Raw genomic sequence first — 20,438 nt, forward strand, 5'->3', positions numbered from 1 at the left:
CGCAGCCCGACGACGCTGGAAAAAGCGCGGTACTTTCCTTTCCCTCCTTTTCCCTTCCTTTTCTTTCCTTTTTGCTCCGCTCGCTGCTTTTTGTTTTAATATACGACCCACCGCCGCCGCTGCCGCCGCCGCCGCCGCCGTCACGATTGGCCGGCGACGACCATTTTGCGACTCCAAGGGCGAAGGGATATCTTCATCTCTTCGCTCTTCGTGTCGCTCGCGCATTAGCCATTTTCGTGTTCGCCGTTCGTTTTCCGTGCTGCATCGCCGTTCGCGATAAAAATCTCGTTCGGGACGTTAAACCGGCCGATTGTCCGCTGCAATACAATTGGATTCCGATCGATTGCGTTCGTCCGGCAGGCTAAGCCCGACCGATGAGAAGCATTTGCGAGAGCTTTAGATCGGCGCGCCGATCGGTCGCACGTCGCCGTCGGCCGAACTTAATTAATTTTTCGATATTCCGCGTTCTCGAAAGCAGCCCGAAGATAATGATAGGTCTTTCAGCCGAAATGGACCCTGCAATGTCCACGGAATTGCACGTCGTTCACGTCCAGCTGGGCAAATCTTCCGTCCAGAAATAAATCCGATTTGGGAGAACGAATGGACGGCCGAGGGAGTCTCATTGACGAATCGTCGGTGGCTTTTCGCCTGCAGAAAATCACAAGGATCCAAGCGAGAATCTCACGGCGAAGTTAACCGGTGAAATGGCGCACGTTTGTCGCTGTTCTCGCGAGATAATCTCGGGGGCGAGAACGGCTTCGCGGAGGGCCGGCAGGGCAGCAAGCCGCCGCCATTCCGTCGGCAAAGCTGCGTCGCTGACCGCGAATGGCTGCCGACGACCGACGATCGCCCCGCGTTCGTCTCGAATATTAATCCTCAAGGATAAACGACGCGTGCATTGCTGCCGACCTGCGCAATGTAGAACACGGCCGCAATGACGTGTCGTCTTGTCTATCCGTTTCTCCGGCATTCGATGCGCGGCCGGCGAAACAACGACGATGAAATTAAGGGGACTGGAGGGCCAGATTGCTGAAAAATCGTGCTTGTTTTTGATAATATTTTCTGACGAACTGAATAAGTGTGCAAGAATGAAAATTTTTGTTATATTTATGTAACATGTGAAGAGTAGAAAAAGTTTGTTTACTCACAAATATTCATATAAATATACGTCCACTTAAATTTTAAACGCATTTTTCTCGAAATTTTATTGTTCAACTTTTTGCAGTGATTTCTCCGAAACTGAGCTTCGTATCGATTTGAAATTTTAAAGCAACAATATTTGTTCATGTGGCTCTCAAGCGAACCATCGACAACTCCGTCCAAAATATTTCATCTCGAGATATTAATTTTTTTATTGAACTAACTTTAAAAGAACTAAAAAATTTGAGTTTTTCCCTAATAATAGCTGCCATTTTGTTAATTTTGTTCAATTTTTTTTTTATAGTGCTTCACCGGATAATGATAAGCCTCCTTCCAAGATTTCTAGCTAAAATTCGCTCTGATCGGACCACCGAGAGCCGAGATATTACTGCAAAAACAACGACAACTTGAAAAAAAAGGAGAGTATATTTCAGCTATATATATAAGTATATTTATATAAGTATTTGTTAATAAACAAAATTTTTTTACTCTTCATATGTTATATAAATATATGTAAAATTTTCATTCTTGCACATTTATTCAGTTCGTCGCCAAATATTGTCAAAAACAAACACGATTTTTCAGCAATCTGACCCTCCAGTCCCCTTAAAGAACTCGACATTCTCGCGCCGTTCCTTCGATGTTACGAGATCGACAGCTCCTCGCGCGTTCGACGAGGTATTGATTACTATACCGTCGTTGTTACATTATTATATCATATTTACGGGAAACGACACCCAATCTGGAGCAGCCCGATCGGGCGCTCACAAAGCGACGAGACATCGCGAAGAGCGAGCGACGCGCAAAGTTACTCGCCCGATGAAGACGTCGAGACGGGAGACAACGCGGAACAGCGTGGAGCACGACGCGCGTAGTGTACTCACCAGGGAATAAAATATGCGTGTTATTGGCAGACAGCTCGAATGACAATAAAGAGTGCACCCCACGAGAAAGCGGGGTTGTTAAGTAACTCGCGATTAACATTCGTACGTTGCATCGAAGCTTATCATCGCGGGAGAGACAGGCGCTTATCGCGGCACGACGACATACTTCATAGGAGCGCAACAATATCGCGGCAGATACGCAGCGGCGGCGTATTTACGCGTAAGACAGTCGCAGCTCGAAAACTGTTAACAGTCGGTTCGATAAAATAATGACGACACGGCCGTGCTCCGCCGCGAGCCGTGCCTCCTATGATAAATCGGCCCGAACAATGTCATATCGCCGCGCCAGATATTTACGACGACGATAATGGCTGTGCAATTCTTTTGCGCTGATATATATTTGGCGAGGAGGATAAACTATATAGATGGACTAGATCGCGCGCGAGCGCATGCGCGAGTCGTAAATCACGCAAGTGATTGCGCGCACGCGAAGTCTTCGGGAAATCGTCTCGTCGATAATTTCAGACGACCGATATTCTGCCCCGTCCCGACGGCAGAGTTCTCTTCAAACTTATCAAACGGGATCTGAAGTTTGCCCGATCGAACGGTTATTGAAGCGCCGCGCCGCGCCGCGCCGCGCACGCGGCCGACCCGTTATCGCCGCTCATTATTAATTATTGCCTTTCTTATAGCAGGAAAGGCGCAATCTCGCGGGACGCTCGTCGCGAAAAATGACTTGTTATAATCGAGCTTGCTCGTCGTTCGATCTCGCTCGGGGAGATCGCCTTAATCGCGCGAGCGCGCACGCTCTCGCCAGCCGAAACGCGGACCCGCTGGCCGCGGCGCGGCGGGTATGTTTATCGCCTCCGTATAAGATTCGCTCTTACCGCGCTTTTTGCAAATTAAACCGCCACTATCGCGCTATACGCGCATTTCTCGATAAAGCTGATGATGCATTCATTAACTTCCAACGGCCGGTGCTCCGGCCGGCGGTGATAAGGCCGCTCTCTCTCTCTCTCTCTCTCTCTCTCTCTCTCTCTCTCTCTCTCTCTCTCGTCTCGGGAACGCGGCTGATAGCAATACGCGCGCGCTCGCGATAACGGGTCCGCGATGACAAAGACACGGAGGAAGCAGAAACTCCGCGGCATTCGCGACTTAACGCAAGCGGGGATAGGAATCTCCGGGCGGTCATCGCGGTTTCTGCCCGATATCGCGCTCGTCTTGCTCTCCTTCGTCGCTCCATTTGCCGGAAAAGCCGAGGAGACGTATTCTCGGTTATGTTGACGTTTCTCCATGTTTTGAAGGGACATTTCGAAAATTAACTCGTCTTTTTGAACGAGAGCTATTAGGTCGACCGACAGATTCCGGCTCGATTTTCGGTACGAAGGATCGCTCGGCGATTACTCAATCGATGAATCATTTGTTTCTGTCAAACACGGATATGGAGATTCGAGAAGCGACAGGTCAAAATGAATTTCTCGACCGAGCGGGTCGCGCGTTTCAAGCAAATTTTCCTCGCGGAAGCCTCACTCGCAAGTCGCGAACGACTCGTCCCGACGCATCTCCATGCCCCGTTCCGTCTCCGAGGATCGTCGTCGCGTCGCTCTTTATTCCGCGCTTTATTTCACCGTCTCCTTCGGCCCTTCCCGCCGTCCGAGATCACGATTCCACCACGCGTCGTCCACCAAGTTCCTTCTTTTTCGCCTCGCGACGACTCGTTCGCCCACAGGGCTATTACCAGGACCTACGGCTCGATCCTGATGCACCCACGTTCCCCGCGGTCGCCAACACACACGCGAGAGCGCGACCCGGTTTCCAGGAAGCGAGAAGAGGAACGCCGACGCCGCTTGCCGATTAGATTGCGACGCATAGGGGGCTTTCTCGCCGATTCCAGAGTGGACCCGCCGGGGGAACGCGAGGGACCGAAGCTCGTCGTCGCCGGGTGGCGAGGGCAAGGAGGGTGCGACGCCCTGAGGGTGCAGCTGCTGCCAAATGAATGCGCCCCTAATTCGCCGTTTTTCGATCGACAGCGCGTTTGCGGAGAGCAGACGGAGACAGCGTTTGCTCTCCAAATTCCATCGTCGATTAGAGCCAATTTCTGTCTCAACGACAATGGAAATGTAAGGTAAGCGTCCCAGTAACCGGATGTTTAAGCGTAGGTCGTCACAAAAAATACAATATATGTATAATATTAAAAATAGTTTTGATATAAATATTTGCATTTGTTCGAAAACTTAAGATTCCCTTAAGTAGAGGAAAGTGATTTAGACCAATGTAGCTATATCTATTATCAATGAAATATTTACACAAGTAATGAAACGCATTAATGTACCACTGACCAGACAGTTGAAATAGGTTATAGCTCAATGTTCGGATATATATTTGTCCCAGTGTCTGATCGTAATTAGAAAATTAGTATGTGCTAACGGGAAATAATGTAAATATAGATGCTATCTCTGAATGAATTTATTAACGATTCACCATTATTTTGCCAAACCACAAGTGCATACTTATTTAATTAATTTTTATTTTAACACAAGAGCATGAAATTGGGTATATTCTTTTCCTACTAATCGTCAACCAATACTGGAGTTCTGTTTTTACAATAATTATTACTTTCATTCACTAAATAATATTCAAAATAAATAGTAAATATTTCTTTTCAAAGTGGTCAGATACTGGAACGTGTCCGGCCATTGAGACACTTGTCGCAAATTCAGTCTTTGATCTCGAACAAAGATATCATCAGTCGGTGATTCGAAGTGGAAAAATTCGATCGATGCGGCTAGAAAGTGACTCAATTTCGAGTGTGGCTGTTATTCCACTTTTCAGGTGTAATGTCACTCAAGGAGACTCGGGGAGTGGCTCCTTTTTCGGAAAGTGACAGGCACCGAGTCTGAGATTGATCGTAAGTTTTCGCGAATAAACGTTGGCAAAAGATGGAGAGAAATTCGATTCGCGTGTACGCGCGCGCGCGCATGAAATGAAATCTCTCACATCGCTGGTGAATGAGCGAGTTTCGCGAGCGGCTCCACAACGGCACCGCCGTGTATTCTAGCTGCATATTACGGCACGGCGATCGCGACTCATTATATGCGAGGCGTATCGCATTTTATTCGCTACTATGTATGGCGCACGGATGTCGATATGTAAATCGCCGGTAATGTTTAATGCATGTGGGTTGATTTGTCGTTATGCACGAGCCGGGCTGCGCGAGTGAAAGGCTCTCAACATCAGGAGAGCGCGCAATCTATAAACCCATGAGGAACGTAAATCACATATAATCCAATAAGAATCGTACTCTCCTTGCAAGCGGAAGGCGCGCGCGGACCAGCCTGCTCGTCTACGCCGCGCGATTATTTTTTTTACGTACACGAAAAGTACACAACGCTGCGAGTAGACTCGCTGCGAGTTCGTCGCGTCAAAGATCGGCGTACACATTAATTCGGCAACACACGATGTTCAACTATTTACTATATGTAACCCGAATCTCGACGTAATCTCGATTTTCAGGCTTTCGCAGCTTCGGTTCTGATTAAATTCGATTTTCTTTTATTCGACCGAACTCAGACTACGGAACGATCGCTACCGACGACGCACGAAGGAATCCCTAATGACTTCGAGGGACAATGACACAAACCTAGCGACAGCAGACTCGTGGGTGGTGCAGAATAGGGCGACCACCCCTGGTCAAGCTGCACCCTTCAATTTTCTGATCGGCGCCACGCCTATCTCTACCGTTACTTAACGGTGAGCTGCACCGGCCATATTTTATCCTAACGTCCCGACGAGATAATGCAGGTATTACAGCGCCTTCGGCTAATCGATCGATTCTAATTAACGTTGACTGGCGCGCGTTATGTGTTACAATAAACAAAAGTGCCCGACCAATCTCGGGGGGAAGACGTCATTACTCGATTTTAGCCGGCTGAAGTTCGACTGCGTGTTTATCGTGCACGCACCGTACTCAAGTAAAATAACGCGCGAGTTAAAAATTTTCAAGAGAGAGAGGGAGAGGGGGAGAGGGAGAGAAAGAGCAGCGGACGACTTGGAAATCATCCTTTTTGTCTTCAGAAAACGATCTCATGTACTCGCTCGCGAGATACGGATTAAAACGACTCCATCTGCATATTCTCAATCTCGTGATGATTTCATGATCCGTTTTATTCTGCGTTTCGAGGTCTTTCTTAAGTCTCGAGTATTTCTGTCGGCGTGAAGTGCGCGTACGAGTTGCACTGTCGGCGCTCCAGCCGTGCAGCCGTGCAGGATCGCCGGCGCGGCGGTCCGGCGAAAAGTTCCGCTCTCGCGGAATCCGTCGGACGACTACCGTGACTGGGACGAGCGACAATTCTTGTGCGGATTGAGACGACGCGTCGAAGGAGTCAAGGAACGAGCCTTAATTGGCGCCGACAATCCGCGGTGGCCCGCGGCGACGTGAGACGAGGAGACGAAGAGATGAGACCAGACGGAACGGGACGGAACGAACGAAGGACGCGAAGCGAGGAGGACGCGAACGCGCAGGGAGAGGAAGAAAAAGGAAGAGAGGAAAAAGAATCGGACGGGAATAAAACCTGGAAAAACAAAACCGGCCGGACGACGCTAATGCGTGCTACGGGATGACCAACACAAGGATCGCTTTTTCCTGGAAGCAGTTGGCCGCTTGTCAGGGCAGATAATTTTCGTCCCGCCGCGGGACTCCTTCGACGCAGGAGGAGACCTAGCGACAGCCTCCTGTCCACCTCCTCGGCGCGAAACACCTCCCCGAATCAACCTTCTTCGCGTCTCCTCTCGGTACGTTACGCTCTCGAGAGAGCACGAGAAAATTCGATTCACGTGATCCTTCCTAGAGAAGGTCCTTCCTCCGTGTCGTACTATTTTTGGCCACCCCCTCGCGATCTTTCCACCTGTCTTTTCTTCTCCTGCTGCTTTCTCTCTCTCTCTCTCTCTCTCTCTCTCTCTCTCTCTCTCTCTCTCTCTCTCTCTCTCTCTCTCTCTCCCTCTCTCTCTCTCTCTCTCTCCCCCTCCTTATCGCGCGATGCACTCGCTCATCTAGTCCTAGATCACGAAATAAACATCGTCCGCCGCTCGCTTTTTCCTCACCCCGTTCGCTCCTTCCTCACCGCAAGCCTTTCCCCCTGACATTTCTCCTATCAACCCTCTCGTTCCCTATCTCTTCTCCTTTTGCCCAGGGTCCCCCTTATCCCTCCCATGTCCCTCCGGCTTCGACTCCCGGCACTTTATCCTCTCCCGCCCTCCGCCACCTCCGCTCCCTCCCACTGCTCGCCCCGTGCCTCTCGCCCTCCTCTCGGGAATTGCATTCCACGTCGAGGCCGCTAATGGACGACGAATGGTCAAAGGGGTGTGAGTGCACGGAGAGTGCACTCTTGCCCTCTCTGTCCCGCCCGGCCTTCCCCCCTGCCGCGTCCGCGGCGAGAAAGAAATCGACGCGAACGTTCTTCCCCGGAGAACACCCCGAGCTCGGTACATACATACCTGACCGCCCCGTTTATGGTGCCGCCATGATGAAACCCAACGTCCGGACGCTTCTGCACATTCCGCCCGGGATATAAATTAGTGATATTTTATGAATTTTATATTGCGCGCCGCGCGAGACAAGAATCCTCCGGGGGAGGAGGGGGGAGGGGGGAGGGGGGGATGACGACGACGCCGCCACTGCCGTCGCGGCTTATTGTGAGAGAAGACGCTGGTACTTTAGCACGCGGTAGAATGCCGTTTTATTCGCTGCCCGGACAACAGTGTTGAAACTTAGTTACAATGTGTGCGAAGTGACTTGCACTCCGGCTACTCCCTCGGGAACAAGAAACTTTTCATCCTATTCACGCAGAGCTCGAGTCGATCATTACGTTTGAGAACGGAACTCTGGAGAAGAACGGCGAAGATACTCTCTCTCGTATCTTGACGTGATATCGACACACGGTGCTCTTAGAAAAGCAGTAAGAATTTACGACGGGACAGCATTTTATGCGTGTACGAGGAAAGGAAGAATAAGTAATCTAAATCTGCATCGTTATGACAGACGCTGGTTCACGAAATTACTTCATAAAATCGGCAGGGGGTGGGTTTCTTCTCTCTTTTCCTACCCTCCTCCCCCTCTCTCTCTCTCTCTCTCTCTCTCTCTCTCTCTCTCTCTCTCTCAATATCGCTCAATAGCGCAATCGAAATCGTAAAAAAGCTCGCCGCTGTTTACTCGCGGAAGGAACGGCGCTGTTAATTAAATAGAATGAGAAAGACAACGACGACGACGACGACGACATGGGACGACATGCGACGGGGGACGCTATATTGATCGATCGAGAGAGCTCGTACGGCACGTACGATATAAATATTTCGGTAGTCAAAGATCGAATTTACGATCCGATAGCGGTTTACGAGTGAACGATCCGTACTCGCGAGGGCACGATGCGCTCGTTCGCCATTCGCGATGATGATTGCACTTATGGCCGTAAGCGGTAATACCGCGGCGGGTCGAGTGCGCTTGAAGAGCACAGGAGAATGCCTTAACTGTGCGTCAGATATTTTGATCGCCCGCCGAGAAGGATCGCGCACGGTCGATTCATTAATTCCCGCGCACGGGGAGTCGCGATTAAGCGAGCGCCACGCGTTCTTCCCTTCTTTACGGCGAGAGCTGCCAGGTCACTCACGCGTGATCGTCCACCGCGCAATTTCCATCCCGCTGACATCTAATTACTGTCACATTACCTTGCCGATCCGACGTACTGTTACAACGAGCCGTTGCTAGTTCAAATAAACACGTACTCCCGAAACAGACGTCGAATTAGCCGAGACAAGAAGAAGAGGAATGCAAGTGCAAGTCGCGGAACTCGTGTATATACGTGTGTGTGTGTGTGTGTGTGTATGCGTAAATAAAAGAGACGGAGGACACGCACGCGGCGACGAGAGGACCAGAAGGAAAGGACCCCGCACGCAGGAGATCACGTCGTCGCTGCTCCGGGGAGGTTTCGTATAGATCGTATCGCCGCGACAATTGGTAGCCAAGATCGTGTTCGGATAAAATAGAAATCTGGAAGACGACGGAGAGAACAGCTCCATTAGCCTCGTCGTCACGAGGGGGGACTCATCCGGGGGCGAGCGCTATCCGATCGTGCGAAACTTTAAGTGATTAACGCTGAAGCAACAACCGAGAGCCAGCCAGCAAGTTAGCCAACCAGCGACACGGGACACCGAACATACCGAGGCCGAAATTGCATCGCGGTTATTTAGAATTATAGACGGGCTTTCAGGCTCAAATAAAAGTCGCTATTCGGCCGCGAATGTCGAACATTATTTTCACGTCGCGAAAAAAGAATCCACGGGACCGAGAAGGGTTAAAGTGCCATTCGTTATTTCGTTCTACGACTCCGACCCGAGTCTCGATAAAACCACCTCGTGTCCCTCCCCCCCTTTCCCCTTCGTTTCTTCCAGAAACGCGCCTTTACTTCGGCTCCATTCGCATTCCGCAGCTTCGGCCGAAAACGCATCTAGAAACGCACTTGGTCTCGCGTGCAAGCGCGACAGCGTTCTCCGCTCTTCGTCGGTAGACACTCTCACGGTGGTATTTTAATTCTTGGGTGACCGACGGTGAAAAATGCGCAGAGAAAGACTTATGTAGACCTACAGGATATAGAGAGACGCTAATAACATCCGCCGGTAGATAATTGGACGAGATCGTGTCCGATAATGCCGAAAATTTGGAACGCCCGCATAAAACAGCTCCATTACGGCAGTTTCCGACGACGATGACGAGACGGTGAGTCGCAGCGCTCAGGTTGCTGGACCGCCGGCGACGTATTATTCCCGAAGTTTGTCTTCGCGAGAGGTTGTTTCTCCGTTTCCCCGAGCTTAAAAGGATCTCAAAGATCTCGACTTCGAGATCTAGAAACCCTAAAGGACGAACCCTTGTTTGAGACAATTGGAAGAACCTTCTCGTTTCATTCTTTCGCTCTCTGCTGTAGTTTATTTTCACCATAATGTTCATGTTTGTAAAATTACGCCCATAATAGTGATCAGTAGATAAAAGCAAACACAGGAACCTATCCCTCACAGGAGAGACACCACATAGTCAATTTAGCTGAAAGAAATTCAACGAGAGACAAAAAAAGATTTGCGACGGCGCTTATCGGCTCTATTGTCCCAAAATTACGCCGACCGATGACTAATTCGAAAACACTTTTCACATGAAAAGAGTGGAGTCAGACCCTTACGGTCTGGAGGTCGTGGAGGTAGCGACGACTTTTTCCCAGGTATGGCTTAAAGCACTTTACTCGTCCCACAAATGGAAAATCCTCGTTCTTCGAAGCGAGGGTGCAACGCGAGAGAGAGAGAGAGAGAGAGAGAGGGGGGAGAGGGAGAGAGAGAGAAAGAGAGAGAGAGAGAGAGAGAGAGAGAGAGAGAGAGAGAGAGAGAGAGAGAGAGAGAGAGAGAGAGAGAGAGAGAGAGAGAGAGAGAGAGAGAGAGAGAAGGAGGAAGGAGAAAGTGAAAAAGGAAAGAAGAAAGCGAGGCTTTCCTCTTTCTGGACACAAGCTACCGGTATTATGATAAGTATCAACTCGTGGGGGGTTTTTAGCGGCACGCCATGTCCGGTTTTCCTGCGGGGTCTCGGTCACCGAGAAATGCGCCGCTGCATTTCACGTGCGCCATGCGAATGACGTGTGCGAATAGAAGAGCGACCGCGCTTCCATTAGGCAAAAGGCAGGGTAAACTTACATCCTCGCGCGTTATCCGCGCGATCGGATGTTTCCATTAACGACGCGTCGTGAGTTAGGCGAACCGCAGGAGGAAAAATCGGGGCGGGCGAAAGAATTCACACGAGAGAGAGAGAGAGAGAGAGAGAGAGAGAGAGAGAGAGAGAGAGAGAGAGAGAGAGAGAGAGAGAGAGAGAGAGAGGAGAGAGACCCAGGCAGGGCAGTTGAAAGAACTTTCCGTCGGAAAGCGTAGGAAAGCGAAGGGCGTTCTTAATTGGCCGCGATTAATAATTATTGAAATCTACAGCGGGATTTGTGCGGGCTGTTATGCGCGTGGCCCGCGATGGTTACCATAATTGCATAAAGAGCCCACCGCCACCGCGGTTGATTAATGCGAGCGGTGATAGCGCGAGCGAGAGAGCGCAGAAGCGCGAGGTGGAGACGACGAGAGGTCTTTCGTCGGAACACGTCTCGAGCGAGTTCTCCTTTTGCTCGCCACGCCGCGCGTATTCCGATGGGACTCACCTACGATAATGACGGCGCGATTGCGCTTCTTGGCTTGCCAATCGCACGGTTAATGCGCGACAAGATATCTTTAAGCAGATTAATTTGTTTTCCCACTTTTGTCTGTCCCGTTTACACGTTCGCGCGCGCACGCACGCGGAGGAACCGCGCTCGTGTACGTAACACACGCCACTCTGTGTCGCGTTATCTCTCACCCTCCCTCCGCACTGTAATTACACTAACACCTTGTCGCACCAAAGCGCACAGTCTTCCCCGTGTTAAATATACATAACAATCTCTAATAATAGGGACTTAATAACGACGAATTATACGCCAATGTCGCGCGTACGCGCGCTCCTGCGCTCGAGCCCCGGCTCCTGCCTCGCGCGTTAATTTGCGAAATATCGCGCGTTAATTGCGAGCGCGGCTCGGACGAGAGATACGAGACGAAAAGCGCAGCTAGTCGCAGCACGTTGGCGGTTGAGCAACAACCGAGGGCGAGTCGCCAAGAGAGGTGCCGCGCGGCGTTCCGTGAACGTTTATCTGCGCGCGGGCGACTGATTTATTATAAGTAACGGCGATAAACGACGAGTAATCGCGTCCTAATCGGGCCAGCAATTAACCTCGAGTTTCCAATTAACGAAGTATAAGCCACGAGAACGTATTTTTCGCTCGACCTCTGCGCAACGACCAGCCTGATTGGCTACTGTTTCTTCCTCGATACGTGCGTCTCCTCGTGTAAAGTCTCACGTCTCGACGCGCGGCGCCGACGGCGGAAGGTATTTGCAAAAAATGTGTCGCGCGAGATTCGACCTCTCGTCTCGCTTTGCTCGCGCTGATCGCGATGTTTCATGTCCTTCTTCGAGTCCTACACCCGAGAGAGAGAGAGAGAGAGAGAGAGAGAGAGAGAGAGAGAGAGAGAGAGAGAGAGAGAGAGAGAGAGAGAGAGAGAGAGAGAGAGAGAGAGAGAGAGAGAGAGAGAGAGAGAGAGAGAGAGAGAGAGAGAGAGAGAGGATCGATTGAGAGCTGTGTGCGCGTTCTCGAGGGTTGTACTCCGCTAATTTCATAACAACAAGAATTATACCGACTCGAGGCCTGAACTGTAGCCATCGAGACATGCACGCACGCACGCACGCACGCACGCTCGCACGGAAGAAACCGCGTGGAAAAAAGCTTGCGCGCGAGCGAGCCAAAAAGCCTCGGACGGTGTACCGAGGTAGTCCATAAGTCAGACTCAAGGCGGCGCGGATACCCGAAGATATCCATGAGGAACGACCCGGCGCACTTTCTTATCCATGTCCGATCTGGTCGGACATTATAGGCGCTCGACAAGGTGGAAAGGAGACGCCAACGCCGAGCGCCGGCGAGCTCGAGGAGGAGAGACGGAGATCGAACGTTCGCTCGCTCGCTCGCTCGCGACGGCCACGACGACGGAGACGCGGAAAGAGCGAAACGCGAGACAGAGAGCGAAGAAGAAGAGAGAGAAAGAGAGAGAGAGAGAGAGAGAGAGAGGGAGGGAGGGAGGGAGGGAGGGGGGAAAGAGAGAGCGAGAGAGCGAGAGAAAGGGCGGGTGAAAAAAGATTTTATGAAAATCGATCCCGGGTGTGGAGGTGGTCGCCGCCTCTCGATCACGGGCCCCAGGTTTCCACACGCGAACGTGTTTCGCTCCGCCCCTGAAAGTAACCGCGGTCGGGTCTGGAGAACCGCCTAGTCCGGTCACCTTGGTCGGAATCAGAAGCATGGAACGACCCATCGGTCCCTCCCCAGTCGCGTTTGTCCTCGTCCGTTGCTTCCCCTCAGCCCCTTTGCTCCCCAAGTCGGACCCATCCCTGCCCCGCGTAGCTTGACCCTACTCGACCGGCATCGCCGTCGCCTCCCGCACCGCGGCTTCTCCTCGTCCCGCTGCTCCAGCTGGAGAGGTGACTGTCCAGGACAGTTTCAAAGACGCAGTCATCGGCTGCACCACGTCCTGGAGGCAGTCCCGCGGTTATCTCATATACACCCGCACACGTGCACACATGCACACACACATACACACCTACACACACACACACATACACACACACACACAGACACCGACGCGAGCGTGGAGCCGTAGGATCCAGCAGGAAGTGTGGCGGTGTCCTGAGAATTTTGGAGAAGCCGATTGGCCGATGGAGCCGGATCGATATCTTAACTAGACGGTATCTAACCGGAGGAATAATCAAATTACTGACGTCGCCGAAGACTATTTCAATGACTCAGGGATACATAGGATTTCACAGTGATCTCGGAAACTTTGGATCATTGGAGTCCACTTGGCGACGGACGGAAGTGACCGATATGTTCTGAGATAGTGGAGGAGGTGCTGCCTCGCAGCTAGTTCTGTGGCGAGCGTGTTGGTGGACAGTGAAGGATACACACTCCGAGATTGGTGGTGATTCCAATGTAACGAGACGTTCCGGAGACGTTGCGCGGAGGACCAGTTGGATATAGAATGGAGATACCGCTGATCATTGGACAACCGTCGGTTACGTTATCAGAGGTCTTCGCGCGGCTGACGGTTTCCCGTTTGAATTAAATTCCCGCCTCAAGGAGAGAAGTGAGCGGGCCGATCTCATCAATCGCAGAGGACTCGACTCGGCTTAGTCATCCGGACTTGTCTTCGATCGCCTGTTGGCATCGTCAAGCCTCTCGTGAAGCGAAAAAAGGTCGTTTCGAAAGACGGTTCGACAGAAAAAAGACGTTTATACTATATGAAGTGCAAGGGAGAGAAGACGCAGTATGCGGCAAGACGAGTGTCCTTCCCAAGAAAGGAAACGACCCGATCGTGATCTCAGTTTCGGCAGGTAAAGCACGCTTCTTCGACCTAAGAAAGCCTCTTCTAACTACCCGCTGACGAGCAGGAAAGAATCAGCACGAAGCGTACGCGAGGGAGTTGCCGTTGAACGTGAGTGAACGATCTAGCGTCAACATTTGTCCCGTCGGAGACCTCAACACGCGTCGAAGCGGCTCCGCGCGGCATGGAAGTGTGATCGGTCGCGAATACCCGGACACACTTTTTAGTCGAGCAGTTCGCCGCAATTATATTGCGTCAGCCGTTCGTCAGATAAAGGGGAGAACCAGTTACTTGCTCGTCAGAGTACACGACTCCAAGAGAGAAGGAGAGAGAGAGAGAGAGAGAGAGAGAGAGAGAGAGAGAGAGAGAGAGAGAGAGAGAGAGAGAGAGAGAGAGAGAGAGAGAGAGAGAGAGAGAGAGAGAGAGAGAGAGAGGGAGAGAGAGAGAGAGAGAGAGAGAGAGAGAGAGAGAGAGAGAGAGAGAGAGAGAGAGAGAGAGAGAGAGAGAGAGAGAGAGAGAGAGAGAGAGAGAGAGAGAGAGAGAGAGAGAGTGAAAAGTGACACGCGAAACAGTACGCGCGATCGCTCGGACAGAGTACCGAAGGGACCAGCACGCGCGATCTGCCGAATCACCAAGACTTCTCGGCCGAACACGTTTCTGCAAGACGAGGATGTCAACCGCTGACTGATAACACGTGAGTACGAGACCCTTCGCTGGAAAACACTTCGCGCGATTTATCGAAGCACTCGTACTTCGCGAGTCATATCGCGAAAACTATTCGTGCGCATTACCGGGTCAATTGGTCGCCGTTGGAACCAAGTTTCAGACACCGGAGCCGGCCATCAATTAGCGGGGTGATATTAATTTTCGAGCGAATTTTCTGCGAGTCGCATTCGACCGTCGCGATCATCATCGCGGATCGGAGGATAACAAACGGGTACGATAACAAACGCCGTTTTGCGTCACGCGAACGCCGACCGCGAGCGCGGTGGCCGCTTATCAGGATGCGCATTGTATCGCAATCATAGTGTATTTATTGCGGCCACACATAGACGAGGCTCATTATCACACTCGTTTTCGCGTATTGACATTAATTAGCGATAACAGGCGCGTCGGTGGTTCGCGCAGAAACTAGCGAGCCTGTGCGAGCGCGCTGCTCGCGAATTTCCACGCCGGAGTCGGGACGACTGCCGACTTCGAGTGTCCTCTCATCCCTCTAGCCAATGGGGAAATTACAGGAGGGAGGAGAAAGGGGGGGGGCTAAAATTAATAGGAAGCGTGAGATACCGATCGGACGCGAGTAAAGTCCGTCCGCGACGACCGGCGGCTAATTCGCGCGAAAATGTTGGTGCCACAATGCGCGCTAGTAATTTTCGCGAGGATCAGGGGGAGGGGGGGAGAGGAAAAGGGTGACGGGAAGCCACGATGCAAAGGCCGGTCACCGTCGGTAATTATCGATATCGCGGGTTCACCTCTCGCAAAATCACCACTGCAGTGGCGGGAAGGACAGCTGCCGCTGCGAAATATACCCAGTGTCGCCGGAATCTCGCGACCGCGGAGTAGTCTCCGACGTGTGACGAATGGCGCGGGATGCGACCTCGCGTGACGAAACTTTGGTGATTTAGGGCGAGCGGCGGTGATTAACGGCCTATCGAGAGAATCGAAAAAAACAGCAACTTGTAATTGTAAGAGCGATTTGATGTTAGCCGCCGGGTCGCCGATATCAATTAGTTTCGCTCATTAACGTTAATTATCGCGGGGAGAGAAATGCTAGCAAGAGAGCGGGTGGGGAGGGCGGTCGTGTTCCAGCCCTTTCAGCTGGATATGTAGATGCCGAGCGGTCGGGGTGGAGGATTGCTCTTGTTGCTCCGCCATTTGGCGCAATCCGCGACTGCGGGGAGAGACTCGCGATTCTCACGCGGGATGCTGCGCGGTTTTTGCTTTTTACGCGTGTATTAGGTTCACTTTGCTCAATTTTCAGCGAGAAAAAGAAAGAGAGAGAGAGAGAGAGAGAGAGAGAGAGAGAGAGAGAGAGAGAGAGAGAGAGAGAGAGAGAGAGAGAGAGAGAGTCGAGAGATGTGAGATTAAATAAATTGCGTAATAATGCACTGTAAAAACATTAAACAAATCTTTGTCCTAATACGACTGTGAATAGATTTATTTAAATTAAGCAATTATTTTCTAAAATTCCAGAAAAAAGTTTACATTGAGAAAGAGAGAGAGAGAGCGAGAGAGAGAGAGAGAACCTCTGTACTTCATTTTAGAAATTAGTCGCTTAATTTGAATAAATGTATTCACAGTCGTATTCGAACAAAGACTTGTTTAATTTTAATACAATTTTTTCTCAGTGTGTGACAATGATTTTGGAAGAAACGCTGAAATGCAATGAAACGTTGCGAGCCAACATTGAAGCGCGGCCGCGAGCGAAAACTAAAACAATCGAATGCTGTTCATATGACCATTTTGAGGTTTCCTGACCAGGTAATAATTCGACAGATATCTCGGAAAAGCGCGAGCAACACGCTGCTGATAAATCGCGAATCGCTTCACGTGTGGCTAGTTGTATTTTATTCGCGGTCGACGAAGTTATATCACGATTGAAAATACAAAACGCTTTACTGCATGATATATGATGCTAACAGTGTCGCATCTGCGATATTGTGTGCAACAGACGGCCATCATAGGTTCGTTATCAAGTCGACTGTTATCTCTGAAGCACGAAATTGGAAACGAAGTATCCGTCCGAGCACGCCTGTTCCACGATCGTGCATAAGCGGTGAAAAAGGAAAAAAAAACGAGACGGAGACGAGGCGAAGAACGCGACAACTCGGCTCGAACCGTACTCGAAATAATTGAACAAGTAGTTAACGTTTTTATCGAGACTTCAAAGCGGCCATGAAGCGGCGATTTATCGACGCGATTCCGTGCCAGACACGTCGTCGACGATGCAGCATCTGCTGCACGAGATACTCTCCAGAGCCGTCCATGAGTCGCCATCGCGGTCTGTTCCCGTCCCGTTACCTGAACACTTCTCACTCTTTTTTTTCATCCACCAACCCCCCTCCTCAAGCCCTCCCTCCGTGCGCGACCTAAGAGCGCTTTTATTCCGCGCGGCAATTAAAATCGTCCTCTGATGCCGCGATCGCTGGATGCCTGCCGGAGAATTCCATACACGTCGCCATAAAGATTATCCGCGAGCTCTCGCCTTGTGTTTAGAAGAAGGGTTTACTCGCCCTTATCGCAGCGTAAAAGAAACTTCGGCCGAAGCGATGAGCGTGGCGTGGGAGATATCGCAGATTCGAGGGGTCCAGGGGGGGAGAGAGAGAGATTAAAAAATTCGAGATATCGACGATGATCGACGAAAAATCAGCCGATCGCTCACGCCGCCGAGAGCGGCCGGCGAAAACGGCCGATTACTCGCAGAGAGAGAGAGAGAGGGAGAGAGAGAGAGAGAGAGAGAGAGAGAGAAAGAGAGAGAGAGAGGGGGGGGAGAGAGAGAGAGAGAGAGAGAGGTCGCGGTTACGCAATTATTTAATCGCGTGTACAATCAGAGCGTGCACGTGTCCGGCGACGAGGCGAAATGTTAACACGGCGAGCGACTCCGTGAAACGAGTGGGCGTAAAATCGATTCCGCACGGGCGACGCGAGCGCCGGTGTGCAAGCTCCATAAAAATTACGTGCTGACGAGCGTTCCCGAGATAGATAATTAGCCGAGCTATTGTTGCCGGTTAACGCACACATGTACACGCAGGCTCTATCGCGCTGCGGGAAATAGCTGTTTAGATAAAGCTCGTGGAGAAAGAATGGCGGTGCCGGTATATATTTCGATGTATCGCGATACGTATTCATGAAGTCCTGTTTGCACGATGTCGTGCGTTATCTCCCAGCCGAGGCAACGATAAAGATGCGCATTCGTCATAAAGGTTTGCGAAATTCACACGGTTACACATCTCGCTCGATTTTCCCGAACTTTTCTCGCTCGGGATCGTTTGAGAGCTCCGAGCTCTTAGCTCAAATGAGCCAAGCTGGAGCTTGAGGGGGGCTCACTTGAGTGAGCGCGTGTCTCTAACGATTGAGCGGAATACTGCACGTATGAAATATATTCTCATGCCGAGAGTAACATTTGGAGGAGACTGGCGCTCAAAATCCAGCCGAAATGCGCGACGCGAAATTGCGGGCACGCGTAGGTCTGACAGATCGCGACCGGGCCACCCTGTATAAGGGGTTGTGTCCACGTGGACATACGTACGACTATCGGCCGCTCATAAAGCACGACCACGTAGGCCTCTCTCGCCGTGGAACAATGCCTGTCCGCTGTATCGCTGATACCCCGCTGTACGTACTCGCTTTTGGTATCGGACTCGCCTTTTATCGCGACGCGATGCTATGCTCCTACGTCGCCGTCGCCGTCCTCGTCGAAGTCGCCGTCTCCCCATCGCTCGTCGTTGTTCCCCCCCGCGACAAGTGTCGCGACATGCGGGTGGACCTCCGTTCTCTCCCCCCTCTTCCCTTCCTCACCTATCCTCACGTATTGCGGATAGTGTCACGCGCGGCGGATCGGACGATAATAAATAAGCGCGCACGTGTTAACGTGAAAGCTGATTCCAGATATTATGAAATTCCAGCCGGCAGGAATTCACGCGTGTCTTTCGGATGTAAACGCAAATCACTCACCCGGTCGGAGTGTTAATTGAACACCGATATCGGATCGCGAGAGGCGTTCGAGAATCACGCGTCGTGATTTAGCTTGTAAACGGCATCACTTGAAAATTACTCGTGGCTGAGCTCTCGCGATGGGAGACCAGAACATACTCCTATCGGCCGCCACGCGATAGGTTATCGCACTACCGGGTGCTCTTCGGTGATTACTTCACATCCGCTTGAAACGGTCATCCCTAATCAACGTCTTTCCAACGGCGAGGCCGGTCTCCTTCCGGCTGCGCATTTCACTTTTTCCTACAGGTAACGCGCGGAGTACCCGCGCGATATCGCGAGGCAGCTTGTCCCACGATTAAATTCTGTCGTTCGCTAACTTAATGAGTTTTACTCGAGCGCTTTGTCCGCTATACGATCTCGGGAGGAATTAATTCGATGCTAACTGAAGGGTTTACTATGAGAACAAGGTAAGCTTCATGGTTCAAGCGCGAAGGTTTAAGTGCGATTTTGCGCTCAAGATAGACGCGGAAATGTATAATTTTGTTGTGTATTATGTAGACGCGTACTAGTTAGGCGTTGTTTTAATTTTTAAGTGTGTGTAAACTCTCGTTGTATGCCGATCTTGGCGATATATATATTATACATATATAACAATTTCCATAATTAAAAATATGCAGAATGTCGCAATAAAAATATATGATCTTAGCGATATATTATACATATGTAACAATTTTCATAATCAAAGATATGCGGAATGTCGCAAAATTGTCGGAATAACAATTAGTTACACACAGAGTCTTATGTGACAGTATAGAACCATGCCCAGACTCTGTTCGTTGAAAATCAATGCGATTTACTATTTTGTGCATGCACTACGTAAAATTACACTTTGCGAGTGTCGAAATTGGACACTCACCATCTCGCGTTGAAATCCATCCATGCCCAGCTTGGTCCATCGACGAAAGTGCCGCTGCATGGTCCCACGTTGACTGCTACTTCATTCCACTCGCGACGCGATTAATACTCGCATTATTCTTAACGATGTTGTTCAAATATTTCGACAGCGTTAACGAAAACGAGCGGTTCCGATTAATCTCGGTATACGGAATTTATGAGCTCGATTAATAAGTTGGTCCATTGCGCGTTCAGTTCTATCACTTTGTGGATACACTCGCGGACAGGCTCACGGTACAATAAAGTTATTTTAGGAACACACTCGCGAATCGCGTGAAAAGCTCGCGAATTGAAAACCGATCACGAGGTAACCGAGGTAACTCGATGCTGTACGCGAACGAAGTGGTGAAAAGTGGCGTGAAGATCTCACGCACGATGGCTTACATTAGTCATCGAGGAGGCTGGCTGAAGCCAGCTGTAGCCAGCTTAGGGAGAAGTTTACTCCCCTGTACAGCCTCGCAATATTTTTGCGAAGTCCACTCCGCAGTATTTTTGCGAAGTCCATGTTCGTAATAGTTCTTCGAATTTGACGCAACGGAATTTAATTTAAAATCGACAATCGAAAGATCGAATATGAACAAAGGCAATCACGACGCGCAAACGTGAGAATAGAAAATCGGAAAATAATCGTAATAATTTTGATGTACCTCGAAACGAAACTTGCAACTCCGATTAACAAACGACTGAATAGAAATTCGCCTATTCTTTCAGTAAATATTTATATGGCGATGTAACTAATGTTTTATGCTTTCGGGAACACACAATTACAATACGATAAAT

At 50.5% G+C, this 20,438-nt stretch overlaps 1 protein-coding gene across 5 annotated transcripts in view; it reads left to right on the forward strand.

The window, feature by feature from the left end:
• Window positions 1-12,787: 12,787 nt before the first annotated feature.
• LOC105188093 (GATA-binding factor A) overlaps window positions 12,788-20,438 on the forward strand; it is a 56,099-nt gene continuing 48,448 nt past the window's right edge. The window contains exon 1 of one of the 5 annotated variants that reach the window (XM_025298812.1): window positions 12,788-14,058. In XM_025298812.1, coding sequence (XP_025154597.1) covers window positions 13,994-14,058 — 65 coding nt within the window. In that variant the 5' untranslated portion in view covers window positions 12,788-13,993. Of the gene's footprint in view, window positions 14,059-14,571; window positions 14,743-20,438 lie in introns of those variants that run through there. The other 4 variants (XM_025298823.1, XM_025298819.1, XM_025298824.1 and 1 more) reach the window with 4 other exon arrangements.

Source organism: Harpegnathos saltator, unplaced genomic scaffold (assembly GCF_003227715.2).
Source record: "Harpegnathos saltator strain DR-91 unplaced genomic scaffold, Hsal_v8.6 scaffold103, whole genome shotgun sequence".
NCBI classification, from domain to species: Eukaryota; Metazoa; Arthropoda; class Insecta; order Hymenoptera; family Formicidae; genus Harpegnathos; species Harpegnathos saltator.